General features: G+C 33.4%; 7 protein-coding genes across 7 annotated transcripts; all 7 read right to left on the bottom strand.

Annotated features, from left to right (window-relative positions):
• Positions 1-12: 12 nt before the first annotated feature.
• Positions 13-1,535, bottom strand: LOC144858763 (lachesin-like). The gene has a single exon (XM_078714868.1). The coding sequence runs from the start codon at positions 1,531-1,533 to the stop codon at positions 85-87; it is 1,449 nt and encodes a 482-aa protein (XP_078570994.1). The 5' UTR covers positions 1,534-1,535; the 3' UTR covers positions 13-84.
• Positions 1,536-1,700: 165 nt separating this feature from the next.
• On the bottom strand, positions 1,701-16,917 carry LOC144858741 (titin-like). Its single transcript, XM_078714845.1, has 2 exons — positions 16,164-16,917; positions 1,701-3,163 (listed from the first exon to the last, which is right to left on the bottom strand). The coding sequence occupies exons 1-2, from the start codon at positions 16,714-16,716 to the stop codon at positions 1,722-1,724; spliced, it is 1,995 nt and encodes a 664-aa protein (XP_078570971.1). The 5' UTR covers positions 16,717-16,917; the 3' UTR covers positions 1,701-1,721.
• LOC144834554 (limbic system-associated membrane protein-like) lies at positions 3,174-4,855 on the bottom strand. Its single transcript, XM_078689407.1, has one exon. The coding sequence runs from the start codon at positions 4,853-4,855 to the stop codon at positions 3,383-3,385; it is 1,473 nt and encodes a 490-aa protein (XP_078545533.1). The 3' UTR covers positions 3,174-3,382.
• Positions 4,852-6,569, bottom strand: LOC144858759 (limbic system-associated membrane protein-like). Its single transcript, XM_078714864.1, has one exon. The coding sequence runs from the start codon at positions 6,526-6,528 to the stop codon at positions 5,065-5,067; it is 1,464 nt and encodes a 487-aa protein (XP_078570990.1). The 5' UTR covers positions 6,529-6,569; the 3' UTR covers positions 4,852-5,064.
• Positions 6,850-8,419, bottom strand: LOC144858758 (cell adhesion molecule 3-like). Its single transcript, XM_078714862.1, has one exon. It carries the CDS (start codon positions 8,319-8,321, stop codon positions 6,855-6,857), a length of 1,467 nt encoding a protein of 488 aa, XP_078570988.1. The 5' UTR covers positions 8,322-8,419; the 3' UTR covers positions 6,850-6,854.
• Positions 11,891-13,362, bottom strand: LOC144858756 (protein turtle-like). The gene has a single exon (XM_078714860.1). The coding sequence runs from the start codon at positions 13,357-13,359 to the stop codon at positions 11,893-11,895; it is 1,467 nt and encodes a 488-aa protein (XP_078570986.1). The 5' UTR covers positions 13,360-13,362; the 3' UTR covers positions 11,891-11,892.
• LOC144858757 (roundabout homolog 2-like) lies at positions 13,563-15,293 on the bottom strand. Its single transcript, XM_078714861.1, has one exon. The coding sequence runs from the start codon at positions 15,038-15,040 to the stop codon at positions 13,574-13,576; it is 1,467 nt and encodes a 488-aa protein (XP_078570987.1). The 5' UTR covers positions 15,041-15,293; the 3' UTR covers positions 13,563-13,573.
• Positions 16,918-16,944: the final 27 nt, after the last annotated feature.

Genomic DNA, 16,944 nt, shown 5'->3' on the forward strand with positions numbered 1-16,944 from the left:
ATGAATATGAATGATTGTCTTAAAAAGGTATGGCAAATCAGTTTCAATATTGTGTTATTAGTTCTGAAACAGCAATCATTACAATTAAGAAGCCGGGTACATCCGTTGTGTATAGTATACCTGTCGTGGCTGTGACATAACTTGTGTATTATATGTGGCATCATATTCACATTCACCAGGAACTTGAACTCCTATTGTCCTCATCCATGGAGCTGCTAAGCCTAACTGTGGTAGCATAGGATCTATGTGATCTCTTGGTTCAAAGTATACATCAGGTATTGACACAGGTCTTCCTCTACTGATGGTGTCACTGGGTTGTCTACGTGTATATTTCATGTAACCAACAGGTATCAATGCCAAACCTAAAATTACTATAATGCATACCACTCCAATGATGACAACTAGAGATATTGAAATATCTGAATTATTATGACTGTTGTTTATAGTTGGTGATCTTGTTCGCAACAATTGCTGATTTTTATTTACCTTTTTACTATCAGATATATCTATATTTTCTTCGAATGTTTTGTCATATTCTACATCTTCATTGTCTGGCATATCTCCTCTCGTCTTTACTTTGATTATTAATTTGTTTGACTCACTTCCAATAGAATTCGTTACTTTGCAGATAACTTGTATACCATTTAAACTATTTACTGTTTTTTTAATTCTCAAAATAAATTCATTTTCTAAATAATACATTGATTCGTCTATAGGTGGATTAAAACTCCATTGATATGTAGTTTCTTGTGGATTTGCATCACTATAACAAATGAAGATGGCTTCAGTACCAAGTATGACGTCACTTGTTTGCTCAATTCGAACAACAGGAGCATACAAAATGTTGATAGGTCCAATAGAACAATTCCTTCTTATAGTTGGGTTAACGGATGTTGTTAATTCACATATAAATATTGCTCTATTATGGGATTTTCTTGCAGTAAATGAATACGATACTTTGTAATTACCACTAGATGTGTCTTCACTTAATGCTGTCGTAACATCCATATTATTTTGTTTCCATTTTAAATGAGCAAGAGGAGATGTCTTTTCAGATATACATGAAATAACCACACTTTGTCCAGCGGAATAGCTTAGCTTAGCGTTATGACAAATAGGGTAAGGTTCTTGTGGAATTTCTGAAACTGTTAAATTAGCTGTTCTAGATTTGACCACAATGCTGTCACTGCTATCATAAACAGCGCATATGTATTCTCCTTTATCTTGCCTTTGAGTATTCTCAATTTCAAAGTTGTATTTTCTAGAATTAGAATCAAACTCGATTGAATATCGATTGTTATCTGATATAATGTCATAATTTTTACTAATCTTGCGTCCATTATGCAACCAAGAAACATAGTGAGTGTCATCGAGTCCTCGTACAATACAAGTAAAATAGGTTAAATCACCTTCTGCTTGATTTTCATCCCCAGGCTCTGTATTGAATCCAGATAAAGAATGTGTTCTCTGAAACATCAATAAATACAAGACTACCCATGTTCCGAAAGACTTTCCAATTCCTAAAACGTACATAATGTCATTGTTTAAAATTATATTATGGAGACCTTACAACATATTGGTTAAACAAAAGTCTGCAATAGAAAGTGTATAGTTTGCAATCAGTATTGCATATGCACAAACAAAATATGAATATTAATGATATTAAAAAGGTATGGCAAATCAGTTTAAATGTTGTGTTATTAGTTCTGAAACAGCAATCATTACAACGAAGAAGCAGGGTACATCCGTTGTGTATAGTATACCTGTCGTGGCTGTGGCATAACTTGTGTATTATACGTTACATCATATTCACATTCACCAGGAACTTGAACTCCTACTGTCCTCATCCATGGAGCTGTTATGCCTAACTGTGGTAGCATAAGATCTATGTGATCTCTAGGTTCAAAGTATACATCAGGTATTGACACAGGTCTTCCTCTACTGATGGTGTCACTAGGTTGTCTTCGTGTATATCTCATGTAACCAACAGGTATCAATGCCAACCCTAGAATTACTATAATACATACCAATGCAATTATGACAACTAGAGATATTGAAATATCTGAATTCGTATTACTGTTGTTTATAGTTGGTGATTTTGTTTGCAACATTTGTTGATTTTTATTTACCTTTTTGCTATCAGATATATCTTTATTTTCATCGATTGCTTTGTCATAATCTACATCTTCATTGTCTGCTATGACTCCTCTCGTCTTTACTTTGATTATTAATTTGTTTGACTCACTTCCAATAGAATTCGTTACTTTGCAGATAACTTGTATACCATTTAAACTATTTGTTGTTTTTTTTATTCTCAGAATAAATTCATTTTCTAAATAATACATAGTTTCGTCTATAGGTGGATCAAAACTCCATTGATACGTAGCTTCTTGTGGATTTGCATCACTATAGCAAATAAAGATGGCTTCATTACCAAGTATGACGTCACTCGTTTGTTCAATACGAACAACAGGAGCATATAAAACATTGATAGGTCCAATAGAACAATTCCTTCTTATAGTTGGGTTAACGGATGTTGTTAATTCACATATAAATATATCTCTATTATGTGATTGTCTTGCAATAAATGAATACGATACTTTGTAATTACCACTAGATGTGTCTTCACTTAATCCTGTCGTTAAATCAATACTATTGTGTTTCCATTTTAAATGAGCAAGAGGAGATGTCTTTTCAGATATACATGAAAGAAGCACACTTTGTCCAGCGGAATAGCTTAGCTTAGCGTTATGACAAATAGGGTAAGGTTCTTGTGGAATTTCTGAAACTGTTAAATTAGCTGTTCTAGATCTGACCACAATGCTGTCACTGCTATCATAAACAGCGCATACGTATTCTCCTTTATCTTGCCTTTGTGTATTCTCAATTTCAAAGTTGTATTTTCTAGAATTTGAATCAATGTCGATTGAATATCGATTAGTATCTGATAAAATGTCATAATTTTTACTAATCTTGCGCCCATTATGCAACCAAGAAACATAGTGAGTTTCATCGAGTCCTCGCACGATACAGTTGAAATATGTCAAATCACCTTCTGCCTGATTTTCATTCCCAGGCTCTTTATTGAATCCAGATAAAGAATGTGTTCTCTGAAACATCAACAAATACAAGACTATCCATGTTCCAAAAGACTTTCCAATGCCTAAAACGTCCATAATGTCATTGTTTAAAAGTATATTATCGAAATCTTACGCCATATTTGTTAAAGAGAAGTCGAGCAACACACAGTGTATTTTTCGCAATACAGTATACCTGATAAGTTTTGCATATGCATAAACATAATATGAATATTAATAATTGTATTAAAAAGGTATGGCAAATCATTTTAAAAGTTGTGTTATTTGTTCTGAAACAGCAATCATTACAACGAAGATGCCGGGTACATCCGTTGTGTATAGTATACTTGTCGTGGCTGTGGCATAACTTGTGTATTATATGTGGCATCATATTCACATTCACCAGGAACTTGAACTCCTACTGTCCTCATCCATGGAGCTGCTAAGCCTAACTGTGGTAGCATAGGATCTATGTGATCTCTAGGTTCAAAGTATACATCAGGTATTGACACAGGTCTTCCTCTGCTGATGGTGTCACTAGGTTGTCTACGTGTATATTTCATGTAACCAACAGGTATCAATGCCAACCCTAGAATTACTACGATACATCCTAATGCAATTATCACAACCAACGAAATTGAAATATCAGTACTTCTGCTGTGGTTGTTGTTTGGCGACGGAGTCTGTAATAGTTGTTGATTGCTGTTAGAATTTTGATTTTTCGGCTTCATTTCGTTTCTTTCATTTATTTTTTCAGACTTTTTCGTTTCTTTTCCATTGTTCGTTTCAACTACATTATTAATATATACTTTCGATTTTACGTTAACTATCAATTTACTAGATCCACTTCCAATCGAATTAGTAACTTTACATATGACACTTGTCCCATTTAAACTACTTAGTGTATTTTTAATTCTCAAAATTATGTCATTTTCCAACACAAACATGTTTTCAGTAACAGGTGGATCAAAGCTCCATTTAAACGAAGATTCCTGTGGATTTGCATCACTATAACAAATAAAGATGGCTTCATTACCAAGAATGACGTCACGTGTTTGTTCAATTCGAACAGTAGGAGCATATAAAACATCAAGAGGACCAATTGAACAATTCCTATATAATGACGGATTTGCTGATGTTGTTAATACGCATGTAAATATTGCTCTATTATCAGATTGTTTTGCAATAAATGAATAAGAGTTTTCATAATTACCAGTTAACGATTCTTTTAATCCTGATTCGGTGCCTCCAACACTTTGTTTCCATGTTAGAGAAGCTGGAGGAGTAGTTCTTTCTGAAATACAGTTAAGAACAACACTCTGGCCAACATGATAACTCGTTTTAGTCGAAGAACAAATCGGATATTGTTGTTGAGGAATTTCTAAAACTGTAAAATTAGCTGTCCTTGATTTCTCTACAATTTGATCGTTGCTATCATAAACGGTACATGTATATCCTCCTTTATCTCTCCGTTGTACATTTTGAATTCTTAAATTGTATGAACCAAATGCAGAATCAAATTCTATTGAATAATGTGCGTATGCATTCATAATAATTTCGCCATTTTTACTTATCTTGTGTCCATTATGTAACCAGGAAACATATTGAGTTTCATCAAGTCCTCGTACAATACAATTGAAATATGTCAAATCACCCTCCGCTTGATTCTCATCCAATGGCTCCTTTATGAATCCTGAGAAGGAATAAGTTCTCTGCAACATCAACATATAGAAGAATATCCAAGTACCAACAGTTTTTCCAGTACCTAAGTTGTACATGATGTCATTTCGAAGTATATTATCCAAATGTCACAACATACTTGAGAAAACAAGTCAACATACCAGCATAGAGTGTATTGGTCACGATATACATTACATATTCTGTATATGTATAATTATAACATGAATATTTATGATCTATTTACAATGGTATTGCAACATGGCAAATCATTTAAAAAGTTGTGTTATTTGTTCTGAAACAGCAATCATTACAACGAAGATGCCGGGTACATCCGTTGTGTATAGTATACCTGTCGTGGTTGTGGCATAACTTGTGTATTATATGTGGCATCATATTCACATTCACCAGGAACTTGAACTCCTACTGTCCTCATCCATGGAGCTGCTAAGCCTAACTGTGGTAGCATAGGATCTATGTGATCTCTAGGTTCAAAGTATACATCGGGTATTGACACAGGTCTTCCTCTACTTATTGTGTCACTAGGTTGTCTACGTGTATATTTCATGTAACCAACAGGTATCAATGCCAAACCTAGAATTACTATAATGCATACCAATGCAATTATGACAACCAACGAAATTGAAATATCAGTACTGCTGTTGTTTGGCGATCTTGTCTGCAATAGTTGTTGATTGCTGTTAGAATTTTGATTGTTCGATTTATTTTTGTTTCTTTCATTTGGTTTTTCAGACTTTGTCGTTTCTTTTCCATTGTTTGATTCAACAACATTATTTATAGATTCTTTCGATTTTACGTTCACTATCAATTTACTAGATCCACTTCCAATGGAATTAGTAACTTTACATATGACACTTGTTCCATTTAAACTGCTTAGTGTCTTTTTAATTCTCAAAATTATTTCATTTTCCAATAAATACATATTTTCACCAATAGGTGGATCAAAGCTCCATTCAAACGTAGTTTCTTGTGGATTTGCATCACTATAACAAATAAAGATGGCTTCATTACCAAGAATGACGTCACGTGTTTGTTGGATACGAACAATAGGAGGATATAAAACATCAAGAGGACCAATTGTACAATTCCTTACTATAGACGGATTTGCTGATGTTGTTAATTCACATGTAAATATTGCTCTGTTGTCAGATTGTTTTGCAATAAATGAATAAGACTTTTCATAATTACCAGTTAACGATTCTTTTAATCCTGATTCACTACCTCCAGTATTATGTACCCATCTTAACAAAGCTAGAGGAGTGGTATTTTCCGAAATACAGCTAAGAACAACACTCTGGTCAACACGATAACTCGGTTTAGTTGAAGAACAAATCGGATATTGTTGTTGAGGAATTTCTAAAACTGTAAAATTAGCTGTCCTCGATTCCTCTACAATCTGATCATAACTATCATAAACGGTACATGTATATCCTCCTTTATCTCTCCGTTGTACATTTTGAATTCTTAAGTTGTATGAACCAAATGCTGAATCAAATTCAATTGAATAATGTGAGTATGTATTTATAACTATATCGCCATTTTTACTTATCTTGTGTCCATTATGTAACCAGGAAACATATTCACTATCATCAAGTTTTCGAACAATACATGTGAAATACACCGGCTCACCTTCTGCCTGATTAATATCCGACGGTTCCATTTGAAAACCAGAAAAAGAAGTCACTTCATATAAAACAAATGTAAGCAACACTAAACGAGTACAGTATAGCTTATACAACATGTTTAGTGCCATGCTTTAATATCATTATTGAATGATTTGACAGCTACGCCGTTATTGAAGCAAGTTCTTAAGTTATGTAGTTGGTTCAAACAATACATGGTATATCAAACTGCATAGAGTTAAATAAAAATTAAGAATACGTTGAATATTGATGATCTAATTGTTTATAGTGTGTGTCCAGATAAGATTGTAATTGTGTTACAGGTTTATATGAAATGCAACTTATTAATGTTAAAAGTAAAACTGCTGGATACATTCTTTGAGAGTAGTGTTACGTGTGTCATCTCACATTTACGAGGAAGACTACATTTGTGTTATTAGTTCTAAAACAACAACTATTACAACGAAGATGCTGGGTACATCCGTTGTGTATAGTATACCTGTCGTGGCTGTGGCATAACTTGTGTATTATATGTGGCATCATATTCACATTCACCAGGAACTTGAACCCCTACTGTCCTCATCCATGGAGCTGCTAAGCCTAACTGTGGAAGCATAGGATCTATGTGATCTCTAGGTTCAAAGTATACATCAGGTATTGACACAGGTCTTCCTCTACTGATGGTGTCACTAGGTTGTCTACGTGTATATTTCATGTAACCAACAGGTATCAATGCCAACCCTAGAATTACTACGATACACACCAATGCAATTATCACAACGAGAGAAATTGAAATATCATTACTGTTGTTGTTGTTGTTGTTTGGCGATCTAGTCTGCAATATGTGTTGATTGCTGTTATAGTTTTGATTGTTCGATTTATTTTTGTTTCTTTCATTTGGTTTTTCAGACTTGTTCGTTTCTTTTTCATTGTTTGTTTCAACTACATTATTAATAGATTCCTTCGATTTTACGTTTATTATCAATTTACTAGATCCACTTCCAATCGAATTAGTAACTTTACATATGACACTTGTCCCATTTAAACTACTCATAGTATTTTTAATTCTCAAAATTATGTCATTTTCCAACACAAAAATATTTTCACTAATAGGTGGATCAAAGCTCCATTTAAACGTAGTTTCTTGAGGATTTGCATTACTATAACAAATAAAGATGGCTTCATTACCAAGAATGACGTCACGTGTTTGTTGGATACGAACAATAGGAGGATATAAAACATCAAGAGGACCAATTGTACAATTCCTTTCTATAGACGGATTTGCTGATGTTGTTAATTCACATGTAAACATTGCTCTATTATCAGATTGTTTTGCAATAAATGAATAAGATTTTTCGTAATTACCAGTTAACGATTCTTTTAATCCTGATTCACTACCTCCAATATTATGTACCCATCTTAACAAGGCTGGAGGTGTGGTCTTTTCCGAAATACAGTTAAGAACAACGTGTTGGCCAACGCGATAACTCCTTTTAGTTGAAGAACAAATCGGATATTGTTGTTGAGGAATTTCTGAAACTGTAAAATTAGCTGTCCTTGATTTCTCTACAATTTGATCGTTGCTATCATAAACGGTACATGTATATCCTCCTTTATCTCTCCGCTGTACGTTTTGAATTCTCAAGGTGCATGTACCAAATACTGAATTATAATCAATTGAATAATGTGCGTATGTATTTATAATAATTTCGCCATTTTTACTTATCTTGCGTCCATTATGTAACCAAGAAATATATTGAGTGTCATCAAGTTCTCGTACAATACAAGTAAAATATGTTAAATCACCTTCGGCTTGATTCTCATCTAATGGCTCTTTTATGAATCCTGAGAAGGAATAAGTTCTCTGCAACATAAACATGTGAAAAAATACCCAAGTACCAACAGTTGTTCCAATACCTAGCATGATGTCATTGTTTAAAGTATATTATTACATAAATGTTACAACTTACTTGAGAAAAAAAGAAGTCGAACATACCAGCATACAGTGTATTGATCACGATATAAATTACTTATTCTGCGTGTGCATAAATATAATATGAATATTTATGATGTATTTACAATTGTATTGCAACATGGCAAATCATTTAAAAAGTTGTGTTATTTGTTCTGAAACAGCAATCATTACAACGAAGATGCCGGGTACATCCGTTGTGTATAGTATACCTGTCGTGGCTGTGGCATAACTTGTGTATTATATGTGGCATCATATTCACATTCACCAGGAACTTGAACTCCTACTGTCCTCATCCATGGAGCTGCTAAGCTTAACTGTGGAAGCATAGGATCTATGTGATCTCTAGGTTCAAAGTATACATCAGGTATTGACACAGGTCTTCCTCTACTGATAGTGTCACTGGGTTGTCTACGGGTATATCTCATGTAACCAACAGGTATCATAGCCAACCCTAGAATTACTATAATACACACCAATGCAATTATCACAACGAGAGAAATTGAAATATCATTACTGTTGTTGTTGTTGTTGTTTGGCGATCTAGTCTGCAATAGTTGTTGATTGCTGTTAGAGTTTTGATTTTTCGATTTATTTTTGTTTCTTTCATTTGGTTTTTCAGACTTTTTCGTTTCTTTTCCATTGTTTGTTTCAACTACATTATTAATAGATTCTTTCAATTTTACGTTTATTATCAATTTACTAGATCCCCTTCCAATCGAATTAGTAACTGCACAAATGACACTTGTCCCATTTAAACTACTTACTGTATTTTTAATTCTCAAAATTATGTCATTTTCCAACACAAACATATTTTCACTAATAGGTGGATCAAAGCTCCATTCAAGCGAAATTTCTTGTGGATTTGCATCACTATAACAAATAAAGATGGCTTCATTACCAAGAATGACGTCACGTGTTTGTTCAATTCGAACAGCAGGAGCATATAAAACATCAAGAGGACCAATTGTACAATTCCTTTCTATAGACGGATTTGCTGATGTTGTTAATTCACATGTAAATATTGCTCTGTTGTCAGATTGTTTTGCTATAAATGAATAAGACTTTTCATAATTACCAGTTAACGATTCTTTTAATCCTGATTCACTACCTCCAATATTATGTACCCATCTTAACAAAGCTAGAGGAGTGGTGTTTTCCGAAATACAGTTAAGAACAACTCTTTGGCCAATACGATAACTCGTTTGAGTCGAAGTACAAATCGGATATTGTTGTTGAGGAATTTCTAAAACTGTAAAATTAGCTGTCCTCGATTTTTCTACAATTTGATCGTTGCTATCATAAACGGTACATGTATATCCTCCTTTATCTCTCCGCTGTACATTTTGAATTCTCAAGTTACATATACCAAATACTGAATCATAATGAATTGAATAATGTGCGTATGTATTTATAATAATTTCGCCATTTTTACTTATCTTGCGTCCATTGTGTAACCAGGAAACATATTGAGTTTCATCAATTTCTCGTACAATACAAGTAAAATATGTTAAATCACCCTCGGCTTGATTCTCATCCAATGGCTCTTTTATGAATCCTGAGAAGGAATAAGTATTATGCAACATAAACATGTGAAAAAATATCCAAGTACCAACAGTTGTTCTAATACCGGACATGATGTCTTGTTTAAAGTATATTATTACATATATGTTACAACATACTTGAGAAAACAGAAGTCGAACATAACAGCACACAGTGTATTGGTCACGATATACATTACATATTCTGCGTGTGCATAAACAGAGCATCAATATTTATGATCTATTTACAACTGTATTGCAACATGGCAAATCATTTTAAAAGTTGTGTTATTTGTTCTGAAACAGCAATCATTACAACGAAGATGGCGGGTACATCCGTTGTGTATAGTATACCTGTCGTGGCATAACTTGTGTATTATATGTGGCATCATATTCAGATTCACCAGGAACTTGAACTCCTACTGTCCTCATCCATGGAGCTGCTAAGCCTAACTGTGGCAGCATAGGATCTATGTGATCTCTAGGTTCAAAGTATACATCAGGTATTGACACAGGTCTTCCTCTGCTGATGGTGTCACTAGGTTGTCTACGTGTATATTTCATGTAACCAACAGGTATCAATGCCAACCCTAGAATTACTACGATACATCCTAATGCAATTATCACAACCAACGAAATTGAAATATCAGTACTTCTGCTGTGGTTGTTGTTTGGCGACGGAGTCTGTAATAGTTGTTGATTGGTGTTAGAATTTTGATTTTTCGGCTTATTTTCGTTTCTTTCATTTTTTTTTTCAGACTTTTTCGTTTCTTTTCCATTGTTTGTTTCAACAACATTATTTATAGATTCTTTCGATTTTACGTTTACTATCAATTTACTAGATCCACTTCCAATCGAATTAGTAACTTTACATAAGACACTTGTCCCATTTAAACTACTTAGTGTATTTTTAATTCTTAAAATTATTTCGTTTTCCAAGAAATACATATTTTCACCAATAGGTGGATCAAAGCTCCATTGAAACGTAGTTTCTTGTGGATTTGCATCACTATAACAAATAAAGATGGCTTCATTACCAAGAATGACGTCACGTGTTTGTTCAATTCTAACAACAGGACGATATAAAACATCAAGAGGACCAATTGAACAGTTCCTATATAATGACGGATTTGCTGATGTTGTTAATTCACATGTAAATATTGCTCTGTTATCAAATTGTTTTGCAGTAAATGAATAAGACTTTTCATAATTACCAGTTAACGATTCTTTTAATCCTGATTCACTACCTCCAATATTATGTACCCATCTTAACAAAGCTAGTGGAGTGGTCTTTTCCGAAATACAGTTAAGAACAACGTATTGGCCAACACGATAACTCGTTTCAGTCGAAGAACAAATCGGATATTGTTGTTGAGGAATTTCCAAAACTGTAAAATTAGCTGTCCTTGATTTCTCTACAATTTGATCGTTGCTATCATAAACGGTACATGTATATCCTCCTTTATCTCTCCGCTGTACGTTTTGAATTCTCAAGTTGCATGTACCAAATACTGAATTATAATCAATTGAATAATGTGCGTATGTATTTATAATAATTTCGCCATTTTTACTTATCTTGCGTCCATTGTGTAACCAAGAAACATATTGCGTTTCATCAAGTTCTCGTACAATACAATTGAAATATGTTAAATCACCCTCGGCTTGATTCTCATCCAATGGCTCTTTTATGAATCCTGATAAGGAATAAGTTTTATGCAACATATAAAAGAATATCCAAGTACCAAGAGATATTCCAATACCTAACATGATGTCATTGTTTCAAGTATATTACCTAAATGTTACAACTTACTTGAGAAAAAAAGAAGTCGAACATACCAGCATACAGTGTATTGATCACGATATAAATTACTTATTCTGCGTGTGCATAAATATAACATGAATATTTATGATGTATTTACAATTGTATTGCAACATGGCAAATCATTTTAAAAGTTGTGTTATTTGTTCTGAAACAGCAATCATTACAACGAAGATGCCGGGTACATCCGTTGTGTATAGTATACCTGTCGTGGTTGTGGCATAACTTGTGTATTATATGTGGCATCATATTCACATTCACCAGGAACTTGAACTCCTACTGTCCTCGTCCATGGAGCTGCTAAGCCTAACTGTGGTAGCATAGGATCTATGTGATCTCTAGGTTCAAAGTATACATCAGGTATTGACACAGGCCTTCCTCTACTGATGGTGTCACTAGGTTGTCTACGTGTATATTTCATGTAACCAACAGGTATCAATGCCAAACCTAGAATTACTATAATGCATACCAATGCAATTATGACAACCAACGAAATCGAAATATCAGTACTGCTGTTGTTTGGCGATCTTGTCTGCAATAGTTGTTGATTGCTGTTAGAATTTTGATTGTTCGATTTATTTTTGTTTCTTTCATTTATTTTTTCCGACTTTTTCGTTTCTTTTCCATTGTTTGGTTCAACTACATTATTAATAGGTTCTTTCGATTTGACGTTCACTATCAATTTATTAGATCCACTTCCAATAGAATTAGTAACTTTACATATGACACTTGTCCCATTTAAACTATTTATTGTATTTTTAATTCTCAAAATTATGTAATTTTCCAACACAAACATATTTTCACTAATAGGTGGATCAAAGCTCCATTCAAACGTAGTTTCTTGTGGATTTGCATCACTATAACAAATAAAGATGGCTTCATTACCAAGAATAACGTCACTTGTTTGTTCAATTCTAACAACAGGACGATATAAAACATCAAGAGGACCAATTGAACAGTTCCTATATAATGACGGATTTGCTGATGTAGTTAATTCGCATGTAAATATTGCTCTGTTATCAGATTGTTTTGCCGTAAATGAATAAGACTTTTCAAAATTTCCAGTTAACGATTCCTTTAATCCTGATTCAGTGCCTCCAACAATACTATGTTTCCATGTGAGAATAGATGGAGGATTTGTGTTTTCCGAAATACAGTCAAGAACAACACTCTGGCCAACATGATAACTCGTTTGAGTCGAAGTACAAATCGGATATTGTTGTTGAGGAATTTCTAAAACTGTAAAATTAGCTGTCCTTGATTTTTCTACAATCTTATTGTTGTTTTCAAATACGGTACATACAAATTCCCCTTTATCACTTCGTTTTATATTTTGAATTTTTAAGTTACATTTACCAAATGTTGAATCATAATCAATTGAATAATGTGCATATGTATTGATGATAATAACGCCATTTTTACTTATCTTGCGTCCATTATGTAACCAAGAAACATATTGAGTTTCATCAAGTTCTCGTACAATACAATTGAAATATGTCAAATCACCCTCGGCTTGATTCTCATCCAATGGCTCTTTTATGAATCTTGAGAAGGAATAAGTTCTATGCAACATCAATATATAACAGAATATCCAAGTACCAACAGTTGTTCTAAAACCTAAGGTGTACATGATGTCATTTTCAAATTATAGTATTACAATGTTACAACATACTTGAAAAAACAAGTCAGACATACCAGAATACAGTGTATTGATCACGATATATATACATTACATATTATGCATATGTATAAAGATAACATGAATATGTATGATCTATTTACAATGGTATTGCAACATGGCAAATCATTTTAAAAGTTGTGTTATTTGTTCTGAAAAGCAATCATTACAACGAAGATGCCGGGTACATCCGTTGTGTATAGTATACCTGTCGTGGCTGTGGCATAACTTGTGTATTATATGTGGCATCATATTCACATTCACCAGGAACTTGAACCCCTACTGTCCTCATCCATGGAGCTGCTAAGCCTAACTGTGGTAGCATAGGATCTATGTGATCTCTAGGTTCAAAGTATACATCAGGTATTGACACAGGTCTTCCTCTACTGATGGTGTCACTGGGTTGTCTACGTGTATATTTCATGTAACCAACAGGTATCAATGCCAAACCTAGAATTACTATGATACACACTAATGCAATTATGACAACCAACGAAATTGAAATATCAGTACTGCTGCTGTTGTTGTTGTTTGGCGATCTTGTCTGCAATAGTTGTTGATTGCTCTTAGAATTTTGATTGTTCGATTTATTTTTGTTTCTTTCGTTTGGTTTTTCAGACTGTGTCGTTTCTTTTCCATTGTTTGATTCAACAACATTATTTATAGATTCTTTCAATTTTACGTTCACTATCAATTTACTAGATCCACTTCCAATGGAATTAGTAACTGTACATATGACACTTGTCCCATTTAAACTACTTAGTGTATTTTTAATTCTTAAAATTATGTCATTTTCCAACACAAACATATTTTCATTAATAGGTGGATCAAAGCTCCATTCAAACGTAGTTTCTTGAGGATTTGCATCACTATAACAAATAAAGATGGCTTCATTACCAAGAATGACGTCACGTGTTTGTTGGATACGAACAATAGGAGGATATAAAACATCAAGAGGACCAATTGTACAATTCCTTTCTATAGACGGATTTGCTGATGTTGTTAATTCACATGTAAATATTGCTCTGTTGTCAGATTGTTTTGCAATAAACGAATAAGATTTTTCGTAATTACCAGTTAACGATTCTTTTAATCCTGAGTCACTACCTCCAATATTGTGTACCCATCTTAACAATGCTAGAGGAGTGGTCTTTTCCGAAATACAGTTAAGAACAACGTATTGGCCAACACGATAACTCGTTTGAGTCGAAGAACAAATCGGATATTGTTGTTGAGGAATTTCTAAAACGGTAAAATTAGCTGTCCTTGATTTTTCTACAATTTTATCGTTGCTATCATAAACAGTACATGTATATCTTCCTTTATCTCTCCGCTGTACGTTTTGAATTCTCAAGTTGCATGTACCAAATACTGAATTATAATCAATTGAATAATGTGCGTATGTATTTATAATAATTTCGCCATTTTTACTTATCTTGCGTCCATTATGTAACCAAGAAATATATTGAGTGTCATCAAGTTCTCGTACAATACAAGTAAAATATGTTAAATCACCTTCGGCTTGATTCTCATCTAATGGCTCTTTTATGAATCCTGAGAAGGAATAAGTTCTCTGCAACATAAACATGTGAAAAAATACCCAAGTACCAACAGTTGTTCCAATACCTAGCATGATGTCATTGTTTAAAGTATATTATTACATAAATGTCACAACATACTTGAGAAAAAAAGAAGTCGAACATACCAGCATACAGTGTATTGATCACGATATAAATTACTTATTCTGCGTGTGCATAAATATAACATGAATATTTATGATGTATTTACAATTGTATTGCAACATGGCAAATCATTTTAAAAGTTGTGTTATTTGTTCTGAAACAGCAATCATTACAACGAAGATGCCGGGTACATCCGTTGTGTATAGTATACCTGTCGTGGCATAACTTGTGTATTATATGTGGCATCATATTCACATTCACCAGGAACTTGAACTCCTACTGTCCTCATCCATGGAGCTGCTAAGCCTAACTGTGGTAGCATAGGATCTATGTGATCTCTAGGTTCAAAGTATACATCAGGTATTGACACAGGTCTTCCTCTATTTATGGTGTCACTGGGTTGTCTACGGGTATATCTCATGTAACCAACAGGTATCATAGCCAACCCTAGAATTACTATGATACACACCAATGCAATTATCACAACGAGAGAAATTGAAATATCATTACTGTTGTTGTTGTTGTTGTTGTTTGGCGATCTAGTCTGCAATAGTTGTTGATTGCTGTTAGAGTTTTGATTTTTCGATTTATTTTTGTTTCTTTCATTTGGTTTTTCAGACTTTTTCGTTTCTTTTCCATTGTTTGTTTCAACTACATTATTAATAGATTCTTTCGATTTTACGTTTATTATCAATTTACTAGATCCCCTTCCAATCGAATTAGTAACTGCACATATGACACTTGTCCCATTTAAACTACTTACTGTATTTTTGATTCTCAAAATTATGTCATTTTCCAACACAAACATATTTTCACTAATAGGTGGATCAAAGCTCCATTCAAACGTAATTTTTTGAGGATTTGCATCACTATAACAAATAAAGATGGCTTCATTACCGAGAATAACGTTACGTGTTTGTTCAACTTGAACAACAGGACGATATAAAACATCAAGAGGACCAATTGTACAATTCCTTTCTATAGACGGATTTGCTGATGTTGTTAATTCACATGTAAATATTGCTCTGTTATCAGATTGTTTTGCAGTAAATGAATAAGACTTTTCATAATTACCATTTACTGATTCTTTTAATCCTGATTCACTTCCTCCAATATTATGTACCCATTTTAACAAAGCTAAAGGAGTGGTCTTTTCCGAAATACATTGAAGAACAACTCTTTGGCCAATACGATAACTCGTTTTAGTCGAAGAACAAATCGGATATTGTTGTTGAGGAATTTCTGAAACTGTAAAATTAGCTGTCCTCGATTTCTCTACAATTTGATCGTTGCTATCATAAACGGTACAAGTATATCCTCCTTTATCTCTCCGTTGTACTTGTTGAATTCGTAAGTTGTATGAACCAAATGCTGAATCAAAATCCATTGAATAATGAGAGTATGTATTGGTGATAATCACGCCATTATTACTTATCTTATGTCCATTATGTAACCATGAAACATATTCGCTATCATCAAGTTTTCGAACAATACAGTTGAAATACACCGGCTCACCTTCTGTCTGACTAATATCCGACGGTTCCATTTGAAAACCAGAAAAAGAAGTCACTTCATATAAAACGAATGTAAGTAACACTAAATGCGTACAGTATAGTTTATAAAACATGTTTTGTTCCTTGCTTAAATATCATTATCCAATGATTTGACTGCTACGCCGTTATTGAAGCAAGTTTATAAGTTATGTAGTCTAGTTGGTTCAAACAATACATGGTATATCAAACCGCATAGAGTGAAGTAAAAATTAAGAACACGTTGAATATTGATGATCTAATTATTTAATATTATGTGTCCAGATAAGATTGTTATTGTGTTACAGGTTTATATGAAAAGCAAC

The sequence above is a fragment of the Antedon bifida genome, chromosome 2, assembly GCF_963402885.1.
Source record: "Antedon bifida chromosome 2, ecAntBifi1.1, whole genome shotgun sequence".
Taxonomy (NCBI): Eukaryota; Metazoa; Echinodermata; class Crinoidea; order Comatulida; family Antedonidae; genus Antedon; species Antedon bifida.